Source organism: Zymoseptoria tritici, chromosome 19 (assembly GCF_000219625.1).
Source record: "Zymoseptoria tritici IPO323 chromosome 19, whole genome shotgun sequence".
Taxonomy (NCBI): domain Eukaryota; kingdom Fungi; phylum Ascomycota; class Dothideomycetes; order Mycosphaerellales; family Mycosphaerellaceae; genus Zymoseptoria; species Zymoseptoria tritici.
In genome coordinates, this window is record NC_018200.1 from 467,212 (window position 1) to 490,162 (window position 22,951).

Genomic DNA, 22,951 nt, shown 5'->3' on the forward strand with positions numbered 1-22,951 from the left:
AAGTCTCTGTTGCCGGCCCATCTCTTGAACCTGGTGTACTGGATCAGGTATTCGAAACCCTGCCAGACGAGGGTCATCGTTCGCCGCGATTTCTCGCCAGGCTCTGGTCTGCGGTTGTATCAGTTAGGTTTCTTGCTTTCAACCACGTCCAAAGGCGCGAGGACTTACTCAAGAGTGCATCGACGAAACATACGAGGTCGTTCTCCCGTGAACGATCGACTTCTTGAGAAGTGTGCTGCATGAAACCTTCGAATCGCTCGACCCGTGAAGTCTGAATCTTCTGGGACGATTCCGCGCCATGAAAAAGTGGGCGTCTTCACGGTCACTTGGGTCGTCCGGCACTCGGAATCAGCGTTTCCTATGAAACATTCCAATGATTTAGCTCCGATAGCTCGCCATTTGGGGGGTGAAGGCGGGCGCTGGAACTGCCCATCTCAGGTGAATTGAAGTCATCGTCGTCGTCCATGACGTCTGGCGGTTTGTGCTGAGAGTAAAAAAGTCCGGTGTCTAGATAAGAGCTCGCCTGAGAGTGCAGCATCATGGACAAACTACGCCACGAAAGCCAACTCGCTCGAGTGCATCCGATGCAACATGCCAGAATACCCCACTTCCACAAGGCCGCCCATCGCCGGCAAAGAGCTCGCGGTCCAGACTGTACAACAGCACTTCATCTCAGTACAGATCTCGTTTCAAAGCGGAGCCACTCTTCGCTGCCGGGGAGAGCTGTCCAAGGCGATGACGTTGCGGCGGCCTTCCCTTCTTTTGAGTTGACCAAAGCAGCTTGGCGGCGGGCAGGATGGTCAATCCGAGGAGAAGGAAGGACTCTTATGTGCGAAGGAAGAGGAGGAAAAAGGACTTTTCTGGACGGAGAGAAGCGGGCTTTTCTGGACGGAGAGAAGCGGGCCGACAAGTATCAGCGGCAAAACAATGACAAAGGGTAACTGGTCGGATGCTGACGAGGACGAATGGGAAGCTGAGAGGCATTGTAGGCGTAGCCAAGCCGCGATCATGGCATTTCAGCTCCATCTGTAGCGTAACTCGTGAAATCGAAAGCACTGGCACCCGGCCATCATCCTCACGCAGCTCTCCTCTCTCCCGCCGCCCACTTTTCAAATCGCGTCCTGCTGCCAAAGACAAGGTATTGTTTTCGATATGGTCCAAGTCTGGCTGTGGGTGGATCAACCGCGAACGAAGTGAGTGTACCTGGTACATATACACCAGAGCTGGGCGGTCGACCAACACGGTGATGTGGTGGGGACAGACATTGCGCCCGTGCTGCGCTTCACCGTGTCCTGTGTTCTCGTGCCGCAACGGACCAGTGCGACAGATGCGAATTGTACGAAGCGGATGGTGACTTCTTTCGTCGAAGATGCGGCAACGCAGCCGAAATCTTCTTGAACCCAAGCTGAGCTGCCATCAACCCACCTTCAACAACGAGCGTCCTCGGCGTGTCCTCCTCGGCGTTGTCCTCTTCGTCGTAGCTTGTGGTCTCGCAATGTCACGGCAGGACTACCGCAGCAGCACCACGGCCACCGTTCCTCTTCCTCCGGCGGTGTGTCGTCTCCCTGCGGTAGCGCCCTTTCCGGCCTTGGACCTCGCTCGCGCCATCTCCGACCAATTGCCGATAGAGGACTTGCACCGACTCTATGATTCCGGGCCCGTTGTGGGATGTGTTGGAGAGAGCGACGGGCAGGCGGAGAATTATGTGGTGGAATTTAATCGGGTCGTGGAGGAGGTAGTTATGGAGGAGGAGGAGTCCTTGTCGCGGGCGGGTCGCACGATAGTCGCTGGTACAGGAGGGAACGTTGGCGGAGATGCGGCTGCGGCGGCGACAGCGAGGACGATGGAGGATTTCGAGATGAAGATGCAAATGATGAAAAACTGCCCAGAGGTAGGTGATGATGGAAGAATGATTTTCCGTACCTACGCTTTGACTTCAAGTCCGGCGAAAGTATGAAAGTACCTTGATCCGACTGCATTCTTTCCAGCTTCCATTCTTGTTGCATTTCAAATCACATGACCGTTTGCCCAAGACTAAAGCTATCCTCCATTTCACCATCAGAACAGAACAGCCTCGGTGCTATGTCCCCAGAAATTCGAAAGAGCTCGCAACGACACTCTTGCTTGGCCATGCGCAATCGACTTCTTTTGCTGTTCCGCGCCCACTTATCTACGTGTGTTGGATGGGAAATATGCACGAGTTGGTTAATTCGTACCGGTGAGCGGTTGGGTGCTGATTCAACCAGCGAAGTGAGAAAGTCGAATGAAACATGCCAAAGGAGAAGACTGTTCACAATGTGGACCTCGGCGGAGCGACCAAAGCTCTCATCGAGATGCTCTTGATAGCCTTCGAAAGATGACAATGACGGCTTCATCTGCGAAAGGATGGTCTGCTGCAAGTGGGGATCCATGGGATTGCACTGGTCGTCCTCGATGATCGGGCCTTTGGGAATACTGTCTATAGTCGACAGTCTTTGCATCTGTCTGTGACTTAGCTGTTCCTCCGCCAAGAGCGATCTTCCTTTCGTGCTCCTCGTACGAATCTACACATTCCGAGTCAGCCCGAGTCAGCTGCGGACGATCATGTCTCACACTATTTAGCCTCAAGGTAACGCAGAACGAGTGCATATGTAGGCCGTCGTTAAAGCTTCCAGGCTTGACCGCCACGCAAGCACTCCGAGGGGAGAATGCTAGACTAGGGCAGGGCCGGGAGAAGAGTTCCACAGCCCACGTGGTCCAACAGGATGGCTAGAGCACGCTTCGGGACTGGAGTTTTGCTAGACAGTACTGCCTTGCAATCAAGAATAACCGAACGGTCCGACGCAATTGCATCTTCGCACAGGCAGGCAGTCATAGACTACAGCAGCGGTATAATCCGCGAGCCCATCGGCAGGATCAAATCCACTTGAGTGCAACCTTCCCCTCGACGGTAACCTTGTGCCGCATTGGAAAGCGACGCATACTTCGGCCGGACGATATCACTCTGACCATCCAACGGCCGCCCTCCGACTATCTTAAGCATTATCCAGTACAATTCAAAACTCATCCTAACCCAACCCAAGCGCCTCTAATTCTCCCCGCAAAATGAATATCCTTCTGCACAATCGTTACACGTTTCGCCTGAATCTCGCAGGATTCGAGTCTTCGACCAAATGCACCAGTAACGCTTCGGCAGCTTCGGCAACGGTGCCATTTAGCTTCTCCAGGCCGCTAATGTCCTGCAACAGAATTGCTACCACCTGGATCCCATCAAGCTAGCCTGCTTCTGCGACCATCTCCCGTACGATACTTTGGTCCGAAGTCTGATGCTTGCCCGTCAAACTAACAATCTGAATAACAGCATCGGTGCGCGCATCTGCCTCGTCTAGTCGACGTCAGTTTTAAGATCACATGTTATGCTAGGAAGACTCACGATCCAGCTGAGCGAAGACACTTGCCACAGAGTAGTAGGATGCTGCGAGCTGTTCACACGAAGTTAGTGCACGCATCTATAGCTCGAGGTACAGATTGAACATTACGTTCCAGTGTATTGCCCACTCTAAGGAGAATTCGTCGAGTGAGGTGGTAATGAAGGGGAGGAATGGGGAGGTTGTGAAGAGGTGGAGGGTTGTGCTAAGGGTTTTGGTGGGGAGGGGATGGGATCCGACGTTGGCGTGGTAGGTTTTGGGTCTATTGGTGGAGGAGTCTGCGGGGAGGGAGGGAGCGGTGCTTTAGGCCGCGGGAGGAGTGGATGCGGATGAGGCGTAGGAGGAGTTGGTTGTGCGGAAGATTTTGGGCGTCAGTCAGAGTAGTCCTTCGCACCTCCGCTCCCTGGATTCTGCATCAAAGCCTGCAATTCCGGCGTGGTGCCGCAAGCACCCACTCCCTCCTTCACCATCCTATGAACATATCCCGGGTCCCAAACATGTTGACACATCGAGACCACCTCGTCCGTCAATTCCACGGTCCCTCCTAGCTTAACGGGATATGGAACGTCGTCGGGTCGAAAGCTTTGTCCTGGTCGGCTTGCGCGCGCTGAGAGCTCTGGGTTCGCACAGCTGTGTCCGTCGTCTCCAGGATCTCACGCAATGTCCTGTTGATGGTGCCGTCATTCAGGTTGAGAAGGTACCGCATCGACTCGATCTGCTGGTCGAACATACATCTCGGGCTGAAAGAAAAGGTGGAGCATAAGCCTGGCTAACGTGGATCCGTCTCTAAGATGCTGGTCTTGCGGAAGAAGTGTTCGCCCTGGGTGAATCCTTAATCTTGTGAGTGCAGCCGATCTCGAGGATCCGAGGACTGAAAGGTCGTTCCGAATGTAGATAGGAAAACGAAGTAGCATCCAGCACGACGAGTGTTCTGAGCCTGCAACTTGCTGCGCAGTAGACTGTCGAGGGTCAGATATTGCATGTCTATGTCGACAGGCTGCTTGTGGCCACTCCGGCTCTTCGCCAGCAGGTTTCGCATCGTCGTAATGTTGCTCGGCAGGGTGTAGTCTTCCACCGGAGAGCAATAGCTCGCTTGCTTTAAGCTACCTTGGACCAGAGGAAGAAAGCCCGCTCACCGGAGTTCGGAAAATGGCACCCTTTTCGTCCTGAGTCCAGTAATCCAGTGATACCGCACGAAAATGTGCGAACAGATCGGTTGTCTCCGTGCCCAGTAATCCGAAATTAAGCCACGTACGATCAAGCCTTCGACGAGCACGAAACACACATCGCAGAATTCTTGCGCGACCCAATTGTTCGTCCATGCATAGTAACAGCTGCGGCGGTGATCGAGCTTCCTACAAGGCGTCACACTGTACATCTTGGCATCGATCGGTATCATATGCACACCTTTTCCGCTGTGTGTCTTGATCCAAGCCTGTAGGAGAGGGTCCGACATGTCGTCTCGTGGGATGTCGAGAATTGGATTTCCAGACAGGAGCATGAAGCCGTCGGCGCCTGCTTTTTCGCTGCCTTCCAAGAACGTTAGCGTTGCCGAAACCTACGAAACGATGCCATGGAACCTACTTCGACCGGCTCTCAGAGCGCAACGCATTGCGCCAGGTGGTTTCCCATTCTCGGGCTGACCGAGTGCTACCTTGATCTTGTCAAAGACCTTTGCTCCGCACACCGCCGCGCTCAAGCAGTAGAGGTACCGATCTTTTAATGCCCGCGGCAGTATCCGCGATAATCTCGCCTACTCGGTTTGTGAAGGCGACGCAGTTTCAAGGATAGGTTCGTTAGCCGAGACGGTGTTTTTCAGGAGCGGGGTCAAACGAAGGATTAGACTGCGTGTTGTGATGCTCGAATTCTGAAGCTCGATAGTAGACTCCTTTAAGAGTCGGCATGACCTTGGACATGTGAATTTCGGGGTGTTCCAGTCCATGCTCGAGCACTTTCGTTCTCCGGCCACTTCTAGAACGACCATGCAGCACTAGAAGAGAGATGTTAGCGCAGGACACATCTTGCCTCTCTAGAACCCTCCTTCAAGCACTAACCTATCCGTTACCACAAGCACTTGGCTAGCAGAGAGATCATGTTTGAGCTGTGCAATTGCAGCACATTATTACCGGCCCATCAGAGGTCCTGGGTTATGGCCTTAACTGAATAACGGTCCGCAACGACATCCCGGATCTTGGCCAACCCTCAATCAAGTCCAGCTAAAGGCAGTCGAAACCCTTGCTCAAGTACTGACGATGGCGACGCAAGCCAGTGCGGATTAAGACCGATTCGATCTCGTAAGCGCAGAGACGGAGAACTCGGAGCCACAGACACCACTGTGACAGGACGACGATGAGTCCAACGACATGCTGAAGTCTCGAGTATTTAGTCACGAGGAAGCCCTACACGCAGACAGTCCTGACATGGCCATTCCAGGCGGGTGAGGCGTTGACAGCACCGGCAGAAACCCACCAAGCCATTGGTGGGACACCATCTTTCTAGCAGTTCAAGGCATCGGTTCCACCTCTCGAGACGCACACCTCTCTCGCACACACGTCGCCCACCGAAATGCGCCCAAAACCCGCCTCATCACGAAAAAAAGCCTCGCAATCCGGCACCGTCAAAACATGTGCCCGCCCTAAAACACCTCAGTGCCAGGAACCACGCTTCAAACAAGTCGCAGATGGAGCACGCGAGAGACCACCTGCAGAAGCTCGCCAGTGCTGACGGTCGCTTCGCAGAATCGCCTGCTCAGGCTAATAGCACACTTCGAGTCCCTTGCATCTACTTCGCAGCCACGGAGAAACCCGATAAATGCTCCTTTGGACCTTTGGTCGACCGGCTTAGACATGAATGTGGCATGGATCTCGATGCAAAGCTTCCGTGAGGGAGCAATGCCGGATGCATGGAATGGGCAACATCCAGAGCGGCATTGGCCGACGCAACGAGCCGACTGTTCAACGTAGAAGTTAAAGTCCGAATCTGCGCCGCAAGAGCCGGGAAAGAAGACCTCTACCGCACGAGAGCCAGAAAGCACGAGACCCGCCCTGGCCATGCCCGCGACAAGTGCAGTTGCGTTGCTAGAGTATTGCGCAGGGCTCCATATTCTTGTCCTAGGTAATGGCAGCGAGATGATCGGCATCGCCAGTGCTGTTGAAGAAGTTGTGTAGAAGGCCGCTGGCGAAGTGGGACATGATCGCAGGAAGAATGGTGAACTTTGGCTGGAGGAGTATATGAAGCCGGTGAAGTTGCTGGAAACCAGGCTGACAGAATGCGACTGTAGCGGCTACCAGAGGTGACGGAGCTGGTGCGAATAGCAAAAGAGGTGCAGGCTCTTGTGTAGCGTCTCGCCGCAGAGGAGCATCGAAGTCGGCTTAAGCGTTAATCGCGGTTCTGCAGGCAAGTGTTGCTGGATATCTGCTGAACATGATGTCTAACCAGATCTCAGCACCTGGATCGTAGGATTTAGGGATTGCCTCGGTAGTGTTTGCATCCGGTAGTAACGACTAGTATGAAAGCCTTGCCATAGGATTGCATGTCGCCGTGCTGTGTGGAGCCAATCTTATAGAGACGCAGGGCTTACTCGGACGACTGTTCACTCTGCTCAGCGGAATAGAGACGTCTGACGCCGCATGGCCTCGCTGCTTCGTCGAACGAGTATCGTTTGGTTAGTGGACCTACACCAGCTCCTGCTGTTCCGCATCCTGTGAGAAAGAGGGACCTGCAAGTCCACCAACGGTTGGCGGCAGAGCTCTCTTGCCTAGACGATAACAGAGCGCTTCGACTCGAGTATCGGCGCGGAGGTTGCTGCTCAAGACCACTACAGAATTGCTAGAGAAGCTCCTTGTTAACGGGGCAGTTGCTCGAGACGTTCTCCTTGCCGAGGATCATTAACTTGGGGTGGATGACGCTACGGTAGATCTCGGCGCAGACTTCGTTAACGATGTTGGACTCGAGAGCGGTGCGCGGCATTGTCTGTTCGGATTGTTACTGGCAGATGCAGCATCGATCGATGGGAGTTCCTACCGGCGACGGAAAAGAGAGCGGAGAAGCTCTTAAAGTCCTCGGCGGGCTTGCACTCCTCGGTGAGGTAGTCATTAGGCTGCCTAGTGTGTCAGCTAAGATATGTCATATCTCGCGAGTGCGCTTACCTGAATGAATGCCTTGCTCGTAGCAGCGAATGGAGAAAACAGGAGCCGTGGATGGTGCGCATAGTACGTCCTGCTTCTGAGCTCGCGCGAGCGTTTGACTGCAGTGCTAGTGGAGATCCGTCGATCTTCCGGAAGTGGTCTGAGAATATAGATCTTCTACATGCCCATTTCTGGCCGGTACTGCGACTCTCCGCGCGAGTAATTTGGTAATGACGTGCGTGCTTGCTCGAGATTGTGCGTAGCATTGGCTAGGCGCACTGCTGTGCTTTATTGGATCATGTGCGGTGTCGGGCTATAGTCACAAGGCTCTTTATGTCGCGACCTCGCCATGTGGGGAGGGTTCGGCCGTCGTTAGTGCGACTTCACTAGACTCATTCCGCGTGTCGGTGCCCGTTCGCCGGTGCGGCGGCTTGTGCACTTGCCGCTCAGTCTTGCCCAGCTGTTGCTTCGTGAGATGAGTAAAATCGCAGTCGACTTTGCAGCAGCTGCGTTGTCCACGAGTCCTCGCACCGAACACTACGAGATGTCAGCCACCCTCGCACTCCCGCGCCTTGCCTTCTCTCAACGCCGGGCCGCTCCATCCTGTGGGAAAACCTGCGAGAATGGTTTCTGAGACCTGCTGCTCGGATATAGCACTGATCGAGACCAGTCCATGCGCGGCTCCATACCGCGAGTCCATATCGCCTGATCCTCGTCAGCAAGGCCGGCCCAAGGTTTCAATTCTCATGCAATAACCCTACCATTCTATTCTCCTCTTGAAGCAAATCCCCTCGCGCGCACCAGATGTCCTTACTCGTCGTCCTCTTACTACCCGGTCCAAGCAAAGCGCTGTGCCTCCCGAGCTCGTAGTCCTCCCATCTCTTCTTCCCGCAAGGCTTCCGGTTGTGATGAGGATGCGACCGTGAAAATGATAAGCTCTGAGAACCACGGGTTGGCGGTCAAACGAGGTGGAGGTCCTGGTGGGTCGGAAAACGAGGTCTACCCGCATGTGTTGCTCCTGCGATGGGAGATGAAGGTGTTCATAGCTCTTCTGAGTCGGTTGAAGTGTGTGGTCGAGCGAGACTCGTGTCCATATGTGTCGTGCTGGTCGCCATTTCGAGAGATGGCGATAGTATCCAACGTAAGCATGAGTGGTCGTGGGATTGAGTGTTGTGCGTATTCGGTATGGCCGTTTGGGGCTCGGGGTGGGATTGGCGGGCGGCGGTTGGTGGGATGTCGGCGCGGAGGCTCGTAGGAGGCAATCCGCAGTGGAAAAACATAAGCGAAGACAGATGTCTTCCAAGTACCACCTCAGTATAGATATTCCAACGAGGAAGATCCAGATTCCCAAGACAGCCGACCTTCCTCCGTACTCTAAGAGTCGAGCTGTGAGCATGCCTCAGGCCGACATATCGTCAACTTTGTGACGATCTTCCTGCCTCAGGCCACAATATCGTCAACTTTTTGACGATCTTCCTGTCTCAGGCCAACATATCGTCGATTCTTGACCATCTTCTACTACACCTTTTCCCATTCCCAGCAACTTTCTCCATGCAACTCCTCTTTACGACAGTCATCAGTGCCGGCTTCCAAATCCAGCTCAGCAACAACCTCGACAATATCAACCTCAGCAACGACAGCGGCAGCAATCTGAACCTCAGCAACCTCAGCAACAGCGACCTCAGCCGAGAGCTCTTCCGAACCACCCTCCTCCCGGCCCTCACATCCCCAATTTCCCCATCGACACCCTCCTCACCGCCACCACCCACACTTCCGTCGCCGTCGCACTCTTCACAGAAACCGCCAATCGCAAAGCCGACTCTCTCGCGATGGTCTGCAGGATGATCGAGGCCGCTGCGGAGACCGTCACGAAACCCCTTGAGCACGCCGCGTTTCGTCAAGCCTGGGCGGCTGAGGACGGATTAGACGGTGGTTATGCTGCTGTTAGGGGATAGGTATGTCCGAGACCGAGATAGGTGACCATAGCTGAGAGCGGCGCGACTGTGGCCATGAAGAGCGGCATGGCAGGAATCATGCCCGACACTACCACGAAGTAGAAGAAGGCACGTCCTCCTACGGGTGTGGACGAGAAGGTATTGCAATTTGGTGTGGCCTTGGCCCGGGAATTCCGGCACGTCTCGGAGGTTTGTCGTTTCATTTCCCCTTCTGTTCCTTTGCTATACCATCGGCATGCTGATTTCTTCCAAGAGGAACATGACTTCACTCCACCACCGCTGCATCACCGCCTCCCAGCGGTTCGCCGCCGAGGCTGATCGCACCGCCGCTCGACTTCGATTCGCCGCTTGTCAACCTGAAATGTGCCGTGCCCAGACCTACGACTCCCTTTCCACCACCACCCGCCTTCTCTTCCTCCCCGACCCGCGGATGCTCCGCCGCTTTGTCCGACAAACTCACCCACTTCAACAGCACGCTTTCCTCCCTCGTCACCTCCCATGTCGACACCTTCGCTCAATTGGCCGAAGTTGGTCTTCGATGTTTGCTCCGTCGGCAGGCTTGACGACACACGCTGGGCCGACGGGGCGACTGTCAGAGGCTCGCGGCGTGGTGTTGATGGACGAGGTCAAGGCGATGTGTCGAGAGATGGGTCCGGGAGGAGGAGGTGGGGAACGAGCCTCACGAAGGGATGAGTCATCCTGCTACGGATCAAGCAGTAGATGCAAGCGCTCATGGCCAAGCGCACCGCGCAGGAGCGGCCGCTGTCTGGGAGGTGGAAGTCGAAGTCGAGGTAGGAGAGGGACAGGATTTGGCTTAGGTTTCTGCCGGCGCTTGTCCGAGCGCAGGAGACGTCTGAGCGGGCGGTAGGGTTGTTGCGTGCAGTGGTGGAGGTGGAGGTGGTGGGACGACATGTGAGGGAGGTAGGGTATGGTAGTAGTTGGTGACTGATGGACGGCGATGATGGCTTTGATTGGATCGCGTCGGCGAGGTCGACACGGAGGGAGGTGGTGGCTCGGTCGGATTGGTGATCGGATTGGTGGTCGGAGTGGTGGTCCGAGTGGTGGCGATTGCTCGATCGGGTCGTTCCGTAGGCTCTCGGCCGGAAGAAGACTTCGACGTCCGCGGGGGTGGTGGCTGCGAAGGAGGAGGAGTGAGCACGGGAGAGGAGATGATAGGATTTCGGGGGTGCTGTCCTCTAGTCCATCGTCTCCTTTTCGTTTGGTGAGAAGAAGATTGGCCTACACCTGACCACTCTGCACAATCCAATGCTCCCCGTTTACCGGTACACATTATGTGGCTCATGGCCAATCCACTCATCCATAGGCGCCTCCGTTCAGACCAGAGTCAAAATTCTCGGACACCCTCGCCCTACAATCACCTCCACCGCTCCCTGCAGGTTCCACCGTCAGTCGGCATCAAGAACATTGGAAGGAGTGGGTCTGTCAAAACATGGCGCACCGCCCGGATGCAGAGGTGTTTGTCCTGTGGATCCAATCACCCTCAACCCCTTCAGCACACACCTCCACCGTAGAGGACCACGAGAAAGTCATGGGCTGGAAACGGAAGCCACCGACCAGGATACGGCTCCGTTAACTCCCATCCCAGCTCCACCGCGACCTTTCTCTCGGTGCCTTTTCACGGAAGGAAGTCGACCCGCCTCGTATCTCGCAAGGAGGGCGTCAGTCTGCTGAACAATCAATCCGCTGGATTGGTGGATTGGTGGATTGGTCAATTAATCAATTAATCCATAGCTCTGGTTGCTGGATTGTTGCCTTAATCAATTAATCCATGGCGTCTGCGTTAATTAAGGGTAGATTAAAGGATTGATAGTAGTGTTAAAGGGGTGGTAGAAGGTGGATTTGAGGGTGGATTTGAGGGTAGATTTTGCTCTATATACACCTATTCGGCCGCACATTTAAGCACGGCCGCAGCAGTTCTGTTACCTGCGCAAACGACTCGCACAGAAGCTAGAAACGACGAATCTGCTGTCAAACGCTCGGCTAATAAGAAGGCTGGAAACTCCTTTAGTTTTTATAACTTAGCCGGCTATGTTTATAGTAGTAAGGGTAGTAGAGGTGTTGTTCGTAAGGCTCTTAGTAAGGGTAGTTGTAAGGCATTGTAGTCGGTTATCTAGCTTCCTTATTAGCCTTATTATCTACTAATATTACCGCCGGCTTGAAATTAGTCTATGTAATAACACCCTCTCTCGTCTAGCTCTATAGTAATATTACTGCTACAATAGTGTCTTCCTTAAGGCGGCTACGCCGGTCGGTAACTATTAAGCCGGTAGAGCTAAACGTACGTTTAGGCTCGTCGCTTATCGGCGGTGTTATAAGGACGTCTAGTGCTATACGTGTTAATTAAGGCTATTTAATACGGTAATTCTACTACTATTAGTAGACGTTGTCGACGTTATAGTCTACTTTAAGGGACGTATAAACCGACTATTACTCGGCCGGTATTAACGCCGTCCGCTACTACTTAGCTCGCTCTTTATCGCTACTATTAGCTATGCCGGCGAAGTCGTCTACGTCGTTATTAAGGACTCGTTAGTAGCGTAGGCCGGTCGTGTACGGTAGTAGTAGTTGTACGGTAACCTAAGAAGCTAATTAAGAAGGTGTTATCTCGCTGTTCGTAAGGTCGCTATTATTACTATTAAATAAGCTCGTAAGCGTATATTTATACTACAACGCCTTTAACTTAGCCTTCGTAGCGGTAAGCTATGCCGGCTTCTTACTCTACTTCTTCTTAAGCTACCGGATGTTATATCGAGGGTATAGGACGACGGCTATAACGTATATTAGCGTATTGTCGGTAAGGGTATAGTAGGCATCTAGCTTCTACTACGCGAGGTTAATATTAGCTCGGAAGTAGTGCTCTTATTAGAGCTCTTATAACTCTAGATAGTTAGTAATAATAGCCTCTACGTTGTCGACTATATAGAGTCGTTTTACGCCTTCGAAGTAAGTAAGGAGGTATTTAAGGACTAGCAACACCTACTATATCTAACTATGCCGGCTAACCTAACCTTATAGCTTAATCGTTACCTTAGTTAATAGCCTAAGGATCTTATAATACTACTACAACATATACTAGTCCTTATATAAGAGGCGGTCGTCTAGCTATACTAGTCGAGCCTTTATTGCCGGTCGCTTATTAAGGGGCTTGTAGCTATACTTATAGAGCTAGTCGTTCTACGAGGGTGTTAGCTAATAAGGTCGATATTTATTGTACGCTCTTACGTGCCTTATAAACAGTCCATTCGTTAAACTCTAACTATATAAACTAATTAATAGTATCGCGGAGTATAAGGCTACGGGCAATTATAGTATAGAGGCTGTTCTACCTAGTGTCGTTGTCGCGAATAAGCTTATATACAACGTCCTTACTATCGTCGCTCGCCCTCTAGAGGCTCTCGAATAACTCTACGCGTAAGGTTAAACGAAGAATGTATATAATAATGTTATAGAGCTTACTAATAGGCCCTCTGTTTGTTTGTTTGTTTGTTTGTTTGTTTGTTTGTTCCATTTACGTCCTTTCGGAGTCCAAGACTATGTAGGACGGCTTTGCCATAAAGGCAAAGCAGTAGATCTAGTTACAATCAGATTTTTCAGTATTCTTTGACCTTAGGGGAAACCCCGTGCCTAAGGCAGGACCTGCAAGCAGAATCTGCCGAAGGACTTTAAAACAGCGCAAGACAAAGGAAATCGAACGAGTGTCGTTGTCTGCAGCCGGGGCTGCAGAATTTTCGCGCCAAGCTTTTTGCAGAATTGTCGTTGTCTGCAGCCTGGGCTGCAGAATTTTCGCGCCAAGCTTTTTGCAGAATTTTCAGCGGATCCTTCCGCTTCGCACACACGCTGCGAATTCGAAAGAGATGCAGCGTAAGAAGCAGCTGTCCAACTCGCTGTCTTCTCTTGTCCTCAATATGCCTTTGTGGAACTGTATGCCGCTTCCAAACGTATACAGCTACGCAGGTTGATCGTAGAGTTGTGGATTCCACCGAGTTCCAGCTCTTTGAAGTGCATGTATGCTTCCTTTCGAGGGCAACGACGTCTCTACTAGAGAAGGGACATGCGATTTCGATTCGGATTTCGAGGAGGTGCGCGTATAGGACAGAGTGGACTGCCTCTTCTTCTTCTTCTTCTTCTTGTTCGTAGCGTAGAGAGCTATTCGTTCGAATCGTGCTGTTGTTCTGTAGCTTGTGTTTCGAGGCGGATTTCGAGAAGGATTTCGAGAAGGATTTCGGGCGGATTTCGAGAGGTTTTCGAGGAGGTTTCTTCCAGACTGTCTTGGTTTCCCTTCCGAGGAAGGTACTTACGACGGCCACCGCGTGAAGGTGCAGTCTGTTCGGCCGTCTAATAGGCCCTCTCTTACGCTATATAAGTAGTTGTTGTCGCTCTATAATGCCGTCCTTATTAAGCTCGACTTCTAGTACATCGTCGTCGCCGCTATATCTAACGAGCAACGCCTTAGCTACTAGGTTAATAATATAGCTAATGTAGCGTAGTCGTCGTTTAATAGTATCGAAGTAGAACTCCGCCGCGAGAGCCGCTATATAGGTGTTATTGTTAGCCGCGTTATTACTATAGAAGAAGCTAACCTTATAGTAAGGGATGCTAAACTAGTATATAATCGTACTAACTATCTTAGTAATGTTAACACCGCTATAAGAGCTATAGTAAGCAGGTAGCCTAAGGACGAAGTTCTAGACCTTACCGGCGTTGTCGATAAAGTAGACGATTAGTCCTATAAGAGTAATGCTATTCCTTAAGGTCTATATATCTATTAAGAATTAAATAAGGCCGAGGGCAGTTACGAGCGTCTTAACAACGACTCCGAGATAGCTGTTATATACCTTATAAATCTAGCGGCTTACGGTCGTATTATCTAGCAATAAGTTCTTAACGAGGGGGTTTAGGTAGATAAGTAGTGCACGCTAATGCTCGTTGTTAACCTTACGGAAGGGGATGTAGCAGAAGACGATCTATTATAGTAGTAATGCCTTAAATCGAGTAGCATTAAACGTAGTAGCAAAGCGGCTTATAGTAATAGTGTTAGTATCTTTAGGAAGGTTAAATAGCTCTATAACTCTACGCTTCTTTAGTAACCGCCGTATAGAGGCTATAATTACTCTATTACGATTAATCTTATAAACATCCTTTATGTACTTACTAGTACTACTCGTCTATAGGCTAGTCTAATATTAGTATAGTATACTAGACCGCCGCTAGTAATAAGTCCTATAGACCTAGTATTTAACCTCTCTTATAGACCTAGCTATTAGCTTATTTAAGCGATATCTATATAACTATACCTACGAGTCCTTATTAAGTAATAATACGGCGATGCTTATACTACGTAGTAAGTGCCTCGTAAGGTCGAGCCCTTCGTATCTAGGGATAACCGGAGGCGGCGGTACGTTAGCGACGTTGCTCGTATAGTCGTTCGTCTACTAAAACTCGGTAGGGATTAGTACCTACGAGGCGGCTATCGAGGGGGTAAGGACGCTGTCCGTATTATTAGTAGCTATAAGAAGAAGGTCTATAAAGGCTAATAATAAAGGGGTAAGTAGTAATAAGGAAGGTAGTAGCATTATAGTATAGCGCGTTGTTATAATTAGAGCGTAAATAAGGGATAATATTAAATTGCAAATTAGCGTATAGCTTAGCATCTCTAACGCTTAACATTGTTAGCTTCTTCTAGACAACATTATATATAATACAACAGTCGTAAAATGATAAGTATAGGCTCGTTAGAAAGCGCTAGGTCGTAAGAAAATTACAAAGTTTAGTAGGTATTAGTATATTAAGTTTAAAAGAAGTTGTTAGTTATTTAGCTGTTTAAACAATTTATTAATAGAGATGTAAGGATCTGAAACTTAAATTCCGATGCTAAATATTACCGTATTCTACGATCCTATATAACTTTATATTAGAACATCGGATCGTTACGATTTTTGATTTATAGGATACGGACGAGCTTACTCTATATATATAGTACCTAGTTATAGTATTAGTGTAGTATCTTCGATAGTCGAATCTATAATTAAGAAATAAAGGAGGTAAAGCTCGGTAGGATATAGCGCTAACTTAAGGCTCTACGCATAATCGACGTAGGGTCCCCGCGTTTCGGCTACTCCCTTATCTAATTAAAACCTCCGCTCGCCGTATAGCTCTATAATTAGGGTTCGCCCTTAGGTTTACAACTTCTTTAAATTCTTCGAATTAACCCTAACTATTACCTTTACAACAACACTACGCTCTACCGCACTTATAACACCTCTAAACCATTAGAATTGACTAATCTAAGGCCTTACGGATTAACTAATCCTCCAAAATCGCTCCGCCTACGGCGCGCTGGCCTCCGGCGGTGCCTGCAGTAGGCTCTTACTAAGTTGATTAATCGCTTTAATTAATCCTTTAGATTAATTGACCAATCCTCACACTAATTAATCAATCGATATAGCATAGATTGGTGGATACAATTAATCAACCCTGGCAATAGTGTCAATTAACCAATCCACCGCCTTCGGCGATTGATTGATTGATTGTTCAGCAGACTGGAGGGCGTTGACCATGAGATGTACGTTCCTGCAAACCGGCGCGTCTCTTCCTTGCCACAAACTTTACCGGCTCTCTAGCTAAGAGGGGCAATGGAAATTGCGGGTAAAGGTAGGTAGATGGGGTTGAGGGAGAGGGAGGGTAGATTTAGTGGAGGGAGAGAGAGGATAATCTTGGTACGTCGGAACCTGAACCTTTTCACAAAACGGCAATCGACATCCTCTCGTCCGGATCGTCCACTGAAAACAACAAACTCAACACCTCACTCTCCTTTCATTCCTCTCGCGGACCGCCTGCCCAAACAACATGCGCAGGAAGACGAATCCCGACCGGTCTTCTGCATCATTGTCGGCGGCAGGCCTCAAGCTAAGACGTCCAACACACCGCGCTTTTAAGATGACGAGCATGGTGTTCTTCTTTCCGCTCACCCTCTATCACTCTGCTACCTTCGTATGTCCCTCTTAACGCTCCTTATATCGTCTCCTCAACCGCCATGGCACTGCCGGCACCGACTGCGAACCCGCCGCATCTTTTCAACGTTCCCTCGCCGGCGCCATTTCTGGCTGCGTTTTCGAGAATACTAGACATGGTTCCTCATGGCGAGTATAATTTCTGACAGCCCACGAGATTTGTAGGTATTGAACGACTTCGCGCAAGCGATAGACCATGGGTCCTGGAGAGCCCTCGACATGGCTCGTCCCAACAGGGAGCTCTCTCCGTGATGCGACGGGACGGGACTTATGATGCAACTACACGAGATGTAAGACTGAGCTATGCAACAGTGTGATACAGTACGTCGAATATCCGTGTTGGGATATTCGATGTAAGGGATATTCGACGTAATAACCTGGAAATGTCTGCAAAGTGAAAAAGTCATCTCGTGTGTCAAAGAACGACTATTATTGTCAAAAAGTTGCTAACCATCGTTAGGCAATCTCCCTTCTGGATTCATGCCCAAGTCCAAGTCCATCGGTCCAAGTATCAACATCATCAACAATTCTCCCTCCATCGCCTCCTCTATTACTTGACTGCACCGCTCGGCACGTTATACGAGACGCCTGCGATGTATCTATTGCTTGTGCTCCAAGCCTATCCAGTGCACCTCTTCCCGGCATCGACCCGAATCTCTCCACCAACTCCGACCTTAACACATTAAGACTCTGCCTTACTCCATCGCATCTCCAACACGTGCGCGCACCGTCCTGCCTCTCCCAGGTCGCCTGCCGACCGATCCCGCGCACCGACATCTCCTCCGAGACAGCGGCGGCTTCATCTGATGGCAATTCGATTTCAACAAGACTACCTACTCCCCCTAAAAGAGCCGGAACAACCGTCGGAGAACGTCACGGGTGGACAAGAGCAAGCAGAGAGTGCCACGCAGTGCGGAGACAGTGCGACGACTCCGGCAGCAGAGAAAGCAGATTGGTGGAACTCCAATAGCATAGCGCCATTCGCAAGCCAAAAACCATGCCGAGGATCATGGACCTACACTAAGGCTGCCATGCCCGGCCATGCATGTTGTTATAATACAAGAGCTTAAGGCGGACGTTCTGGAGTTCAACGCAAGGATGCAGGCGCTGGGCGCAGAGAACCACCGTTTAATAGACCAACTGGACACAGCTTTCTTTCACAGCTTTCACCGGGAATTGTAGTCTGCGGGAAAGGAAGTAGAATATATAGGTGCATAATAGCGGTATAGATAAATAGAGAAGATATTATTGCTATCGTCCGTAGAATTATATAGTTAAGTATTTTAATATATAAATCTCGTTACCTACTCTAGGGCTCGAGGATTTAACGGATTTATAGTTATAGTCTAGACTTAAGGGCGGAAATGTATAGCTATATTACTATAGGAGAGGTACATTAGGAGAAGAGGCGTTCGAACGTACGAGAAGACGGAAGAGTATAGGAAACCGATAGGAAAAGCGATATAGTAATATATAGCTAGTAAGTATAGTACTAAGGAGGGGATTACTATTACTATAAATAATATAGCTATACTAGTATGCTCTACCGTAAGTGCTATAGAAACGGGATAGTATATCGAGTATAGGCTAGCTAGTTCGGCGGATTTACTAGTTCGATCTAAGGATAGCTAGTCTTACTCTATACCGAGCTATACTAGCCCGCTAGTACTATTTTATCACGTTCCCTATCTATATATTCTATCGCCTTCGATTTGTCTACTATAGCCCTTCCTATTTTAAAAGTATACTCTAGCTCGACGTTAGCCTCCTAGATCGTTTCTAGAATTAGATTATATTAGTTAAAGATATCGACGCCTAGTCTAGTTTACGGCGAAAGACTTATAGGACGATCGCGCCGCCGATTACTTTACTATAACCTAGCCCTTCTAGCTCTATTTTCCCTCGCTCGTATTCGCGTACGTACTATAATAACCGTACTTAGGCGCCTCCTTCTCCTTCTTTTTGTTATTCTCCTACTTCTATTTATTATTCTTCTCCTTCTTATTAACATTCTCGCGGATGCGAGTAGAAAGAGCTTCGTAGCCTCTATAAGCTAAAGTAGTAAGTACTATAGCCGCCGCGTAGAGGAGGATAAGCGTAGAGCGTAACGTTACTTCGACGATACGGATCGAAGCGGCCGCGAGACGAGTAATAAGTTTTATATAGCGGATCGACGAATACTCGAGGCCGGCGACAACGATGCCGCAGCGTGTCATGTACGCTTGAAAAAAGTCAGCCGGCCGAAAAGAAAATTGGCAGAAAAAGGACGGTTGATTCCATCCATACCTTTGCGCACGGCCGGGTCGCTGAGTCCGATGCCGATGCCGATGCTGATCGGGACCATCACTAGCGCGATAGGGACGAGCAGCGCCTTGAAGGCTTCATGTTGAGTAGGCGCATTGTTTCCAGGTGCCTCTAGCGTGACCGGGCGGCGGCATGGCGGCTGAAGCGTTTTCCCAGAGACATTGTGTCACGATGGGTGGTGGTCAGTGAGTGAAGCGATGGATGGTGGCTCAGCTAAGGGATAGAGGTTGTTTCGGGAGAGGAGATGGAGATGGAGGTTGAAGGTGAAGGTGAAGTTGAAGTTGAAGTCGAAGAGAAGGAAAGAGCGCTAGCACGTGTTCTCTATATTACGAGAAGCGGATCACCTGACGAACTTGGTGACGACGGGAGTGAGGTGGACTTGCTGAAGTAAGTGCACTGGTGGTGAAGCGGAGTACCGCAGTTGATCCTACACAATCAATCACTCCGGCACGCACCGCCAACCCTCAAGAGCAAGATCGACGACGTCTCGACGGAGCTGATCACAACCAGCGACATCCACGCAGACAATCTGGACACTCCTTGACATACTCCGACCTACTGGTGGCATCTGAGCTACCTCGGACAAATTGAACCGCGCAAATGCACCGCCGGCTCCCATCGAATATGCATTGCGCTCGCATAATCTCACTCCTGACCGGCGCCCGAGGTCGAGATCACTGCCCGCCGCTCTGCACTCGACGACGACTCCCCCCGCCGCTCTACCGCCCGCGCCAACTTTCTTCTCGTCTGCGGTGTCCCACAAGTTCGCACAGTCTCCTTCACCCTTGTCTGGCGCTTGGGGATCGGAGAAGGCTTGGGTGCTGTTTGGCGCTGTCGCTCCCGAGTGTATAGCGGTTCTGAAGTGCCGCCAACCACGGCGAGACTACCGTCTGGAGAAATCAGGCCCGGAAACCTTCCTATTCGAGGCTTACTCCAGCCGTAAGGCAGCTCCGGGGGCCAAGAAACCAACTCTGCGCGATTACCAAGATGTCCCGTAACGGTCCTGTGGAATGCAAGCTCTATCCTGGAGTCCGTCTCTTAATAGCACTTACAGCATGTGAGTTTCTTGTCCGGCCTGAGTAACGCCACTGAAGTTAGCAAGTCCGTCCAAGGCTCAAAAGTCGGCGGTGGGTTGGGCTGTCGGGAGACGATCTCGCGGAACTCGTCCGGCGGCATCAACGTCAGCCGTGAGATTCGTTTTTCCTCCTGAGCGTGCTCTCGGGCGAGATGTTCGTACATCTCCGCTAGAGCCACATGCTTGGCGCATATCAAGCATCTCCAACCATTCATAACTGTCAGATCGCGGAACTGGCTGATCGAACTCAGGTATTGTCGCAGGAACTCAATGTTTCTAGCACTGTTCGGACTTAGATCCGTCGGCATTTGCTTCGGCATATTCTCAGGAAAGTTCAGGCAGGCAATGGGACTTGGATCTGTCGGCCCTTAACTCTGCATGCTGCCAGCAAAGTCCACGAGGCAGCTGTCCGGACTCGGATCGACATGTGGGATTCTCCTACACCAGGCGAGATCCATCCGGGCCGGGAGTGTTCCTCGAACCTGTCAGACGTATCGGGTATGATGGCCATATTTGAGGTACCGTGACATGCTCCATTGCTGCTTGGGAGTTATGCGCCCTAAGAGTGCAAGGTGGACGTTGGAAGGCCTTCGGACATGGGGTCTCCCGGAACCCGCATGTTTCCAGAAGAATTCATGTGACGAGTGGCCTCATTCTGATTCGGTAGGAAGTATGCGCCCTGGGAGCTTATTTCGCCTTCTCCCTGACGACCAGCGGGCTCTGCGTCGTCAACAGGATCTCATTCCTGGCCGGAGTGTTCGAAAACCTTGCAAAGAAAGATTGACATGAACAGTCGACTACATCCGCTCTTATATGCATACCTCGTTGCTTGCTCACTACATGCAATCATCGTCAAGACGGACTGGTCATTCGCATTTCTGGCATTTCTGATACCTGCGACATTGACCTTTAGGTCAGCTCGGTACAAACCTACGCCAGACTCCTCCACGTTAGGCTCCTCTACACCAGACTCCTCGGTCTCACCGAACTGAATCGACTCTCCGGCCATAACCGCCTCGCCCAACTATTCTGCCGTCTGCCGTCAACTTCCATCCTTTTGGAGTCACTGCTACTGGAAATGTGTCAGCCGCGGCAATGGAGGCGAGGATTGTTGACGTAATAACTATTGCGCTAGAGGTGCAGTCGCGGCTGCGACTGCCGCTGTGTCTCTTGCAGGAGATGTGCCGGCCGCGGCGATGGTGGCGGCGGGCGTCCTATGAGGGACCGTACAGCGATCTCCGCGGCGTCTTCGCGGGCGTTATTGGTGTTCGGTCCATCATCTTAGAAGCGCGCTTGGAACACGAGAGGATCCACACTCCTACAACGAAAATAATCGCGGACATGGACGGTAAAGATACATGTCCACGCCGTACGTCCACCTAAGATTGCAACGTCAGCGTATGTCCAATGCCGTCAGGCTTTTCGAAAGCTCGACTCACCTCGACGATCGGAGAGAAACTGGTATTCTGGTGTTCAAGTGCCAATGAATCGGTCGCGACAGAAAACTATGAAGTGGGACGAGTCAGGTAAGAATCTCCGTGTATACAAGGCCGGCGTTACTTCAACGTATGACTGAGTTCGTCTTGATGTGGCGACAGGTCGACTCCGCCTCCTCGCGCCGAGGAGGTCATTGTGGACATGTCTGATCGCAACAATTCAAAGCGGTGCCGAAACGATGTACAAGGGACTTAAAGGGAGAGAGATAGATGAGCACGACCAAGAGTTAAGGCCAGAAGAGCGATGTAACGGCGCATTGAACTTGGACAGGAAGTTTTGCTAATTATATACAGGCTTATCTGGCTCTTCGCGGCAGCATGCAAAGTGCCATTGTCTGTGCTCGTTCAGTTGTACAGTAGAGCTGGCGAGTGGTGTGCGTGTGACCTGGACCAATATGCGAGGCGAGCTCTGATCTCGTGATCTGTCAAAAAAAGCCGATCGACCACCACCAGCATACAGAACACGACATCCAAGCAGCCACTCCACCGATTTTCTTGAAAATCACACCGATAGATAGCTGTGAGTCGCATCTGCTCGTGTATTAAGTTTCGTCAAAAAAAAAAAGCGTGATGGAGAGAAAATTCGTTGGGAGTGTTGTGGGAGAATTGAGCTATAATCCTTTTATTCCGTCAGTCTGGAGGCGAGCCACAATCGAGCAGGTGAACCGACCATGCCATGGCCTAGCTGCAAATGGTCTTTTTTCGATCCTGATAGTCGATACATCCTTGTATGGGAACAATTCTTAGCTAAGCCAACCATTAGCTTGCTTCAACCACTCCGGGCTTCGGGAATGCATGCTTCGCGCCAGCCTGATCAGCCTAATAAATCATGCCGTCGAGTCTGCAAAGGAATTGGAGGAATTGGGGAATGAGGGTGGTGGACGGTGAGAAGCCCTTCGCTGTATAAACACGTTTGGTGGAATGCATGGTCGTCTTAGACACTCTCCACAGCAATCCTCTCCCTCCAGGTCTGAGTCTTTGCAGCCTCGTTGTAGACTGCGCAACATCCGATTCATTGCCGCCAAAACGTGAGCCATATTTCCTACCAGGACAATCCGCTGATGGAAACCGGCAAACCAGCCGCCTCCTCACTCGGCGCCTCAGACGCTGTTGAGGAGGGATCGCTTCTGTCACAAAGCCACAGTCCATGTTACTGGAGCAGAGCCCCATCGGGAAACGCGGTACTTAGCCAATCGACTGCGGTTAGGTCGTTTCATTTCTGTTGGTCTGGGCAGGCATCCTCCGTAGGTGCAACTCTTGCAAGCGTTCCGGCATCTGCATGCGAAGATGACCCTTTGCGCGCAAGATCCTCGAGGAGAGAATCCCTCTTCCTCTCCCGCAACCACACTGGACCACACCACAGCGGACGTGGAACTCGTGTAGTCAGCGAAAGGTCTTGCCTCCACGCCTGCTATGGACAACAAGGTCGAGCCGCCGCGCATGGTACATCTCACTCCCGATCTACAGAGCAATTCGGCATGCAAGACCCAGTCCTTTTGCGTTCGCGCATGGAGTCCACCATCCATATGCCAGCTGTTCGCCGTCTTCGTACTTGC

At 51.0% G+C, this 22,951-nt stretch overlaps 4 protein-coding genes across 4 annotated transcripts; 1 reads left to right on the plus strand and 3 right to left on the minus strand.

Moving 5' to 3' along the window:
• Window positions 1-1,495: 1,495 nt before the first annotated feature.
• On the plus strand, window positions 1,496-1,957 carry MYCGRDRAFT_97986 (uncharacterized protein; the record flags this gene model as incomplete). The annotated part of the gene is made up of 1 exon (XM_003846984.1): window positions 1,496-1,957. The coding sequence occupies one exon, from the start codon at window positions 1,496-1,498 to the stop codon at window positions 1,955-1,957; it is 462 nt and encodes a 153-aa protein (XP_003847032.1).
• A 1,253-nt stretch (window positions 1,958-3,210) lies between these two features.
• MYCGRDRAFT_97987 (uncharacterized protein) lies at window positions 3,211-5,019 on the minus strand (the record flags this gene model as incomplete). The annotated part of the gene is made up of 4 exons (XM_003846992.1): window positions 3,211-3,239; window positions 3,413-3,461; window positions 4,663-4,937; window positions 4,992-5,019. 4 exons carry the CDS (start codon window positions 5,017-5,019, stop codon window positions 3,211-3,213), a joined length of 381 nt encoding a protein of 126 aa, XP_003847040.1.
• Window positions 5,020-9,754: 4,735 nt separating this feature from the next.
• MYCGRDRAFT_97988 (uncharacterized protein) lies at window positions 9,755-11,040 on the minus strand (the record flags this gene model as incomplete). The annotated part of the gene is made up of 3 exons (XM_003846991.1): window positions 9,755-9,997; window positions 10,173-10,685; window positions 11,011-11,040. The coding sequence occupies 3 exons, from the start codon at window positions 11,038-11,040 to the stop codon at window positions 9,755-9,757; spliced, it is 786 nt and encodes a 261-aa protein (XP_003847039.1).
• A 7,484-nt stretch (window positions 11,041-18,524) lies between these two features.
• On the minus strand, window positions 18,525-20,219 carry MYCGRDRAFT_97989 (uncharacterized protein; the record flags this gene model as incomplete). Its single annotated transcript, XM_003846990.1, has 4 exons — window positions 18,525-18,566; window positions 18,817-18,899; window positions 19,374-19,655; window positions 19,877-20,219. 4 exons carry the CDS (start codon window positions 20,217-20,219, stop codon window positions 18,525-18,527), a joined length of 750 nt encoding a protein of 249 aa, XP_003847038.1.
• Window positions 20,220-22,951: the final 2,732 nt, after the last annotated feature.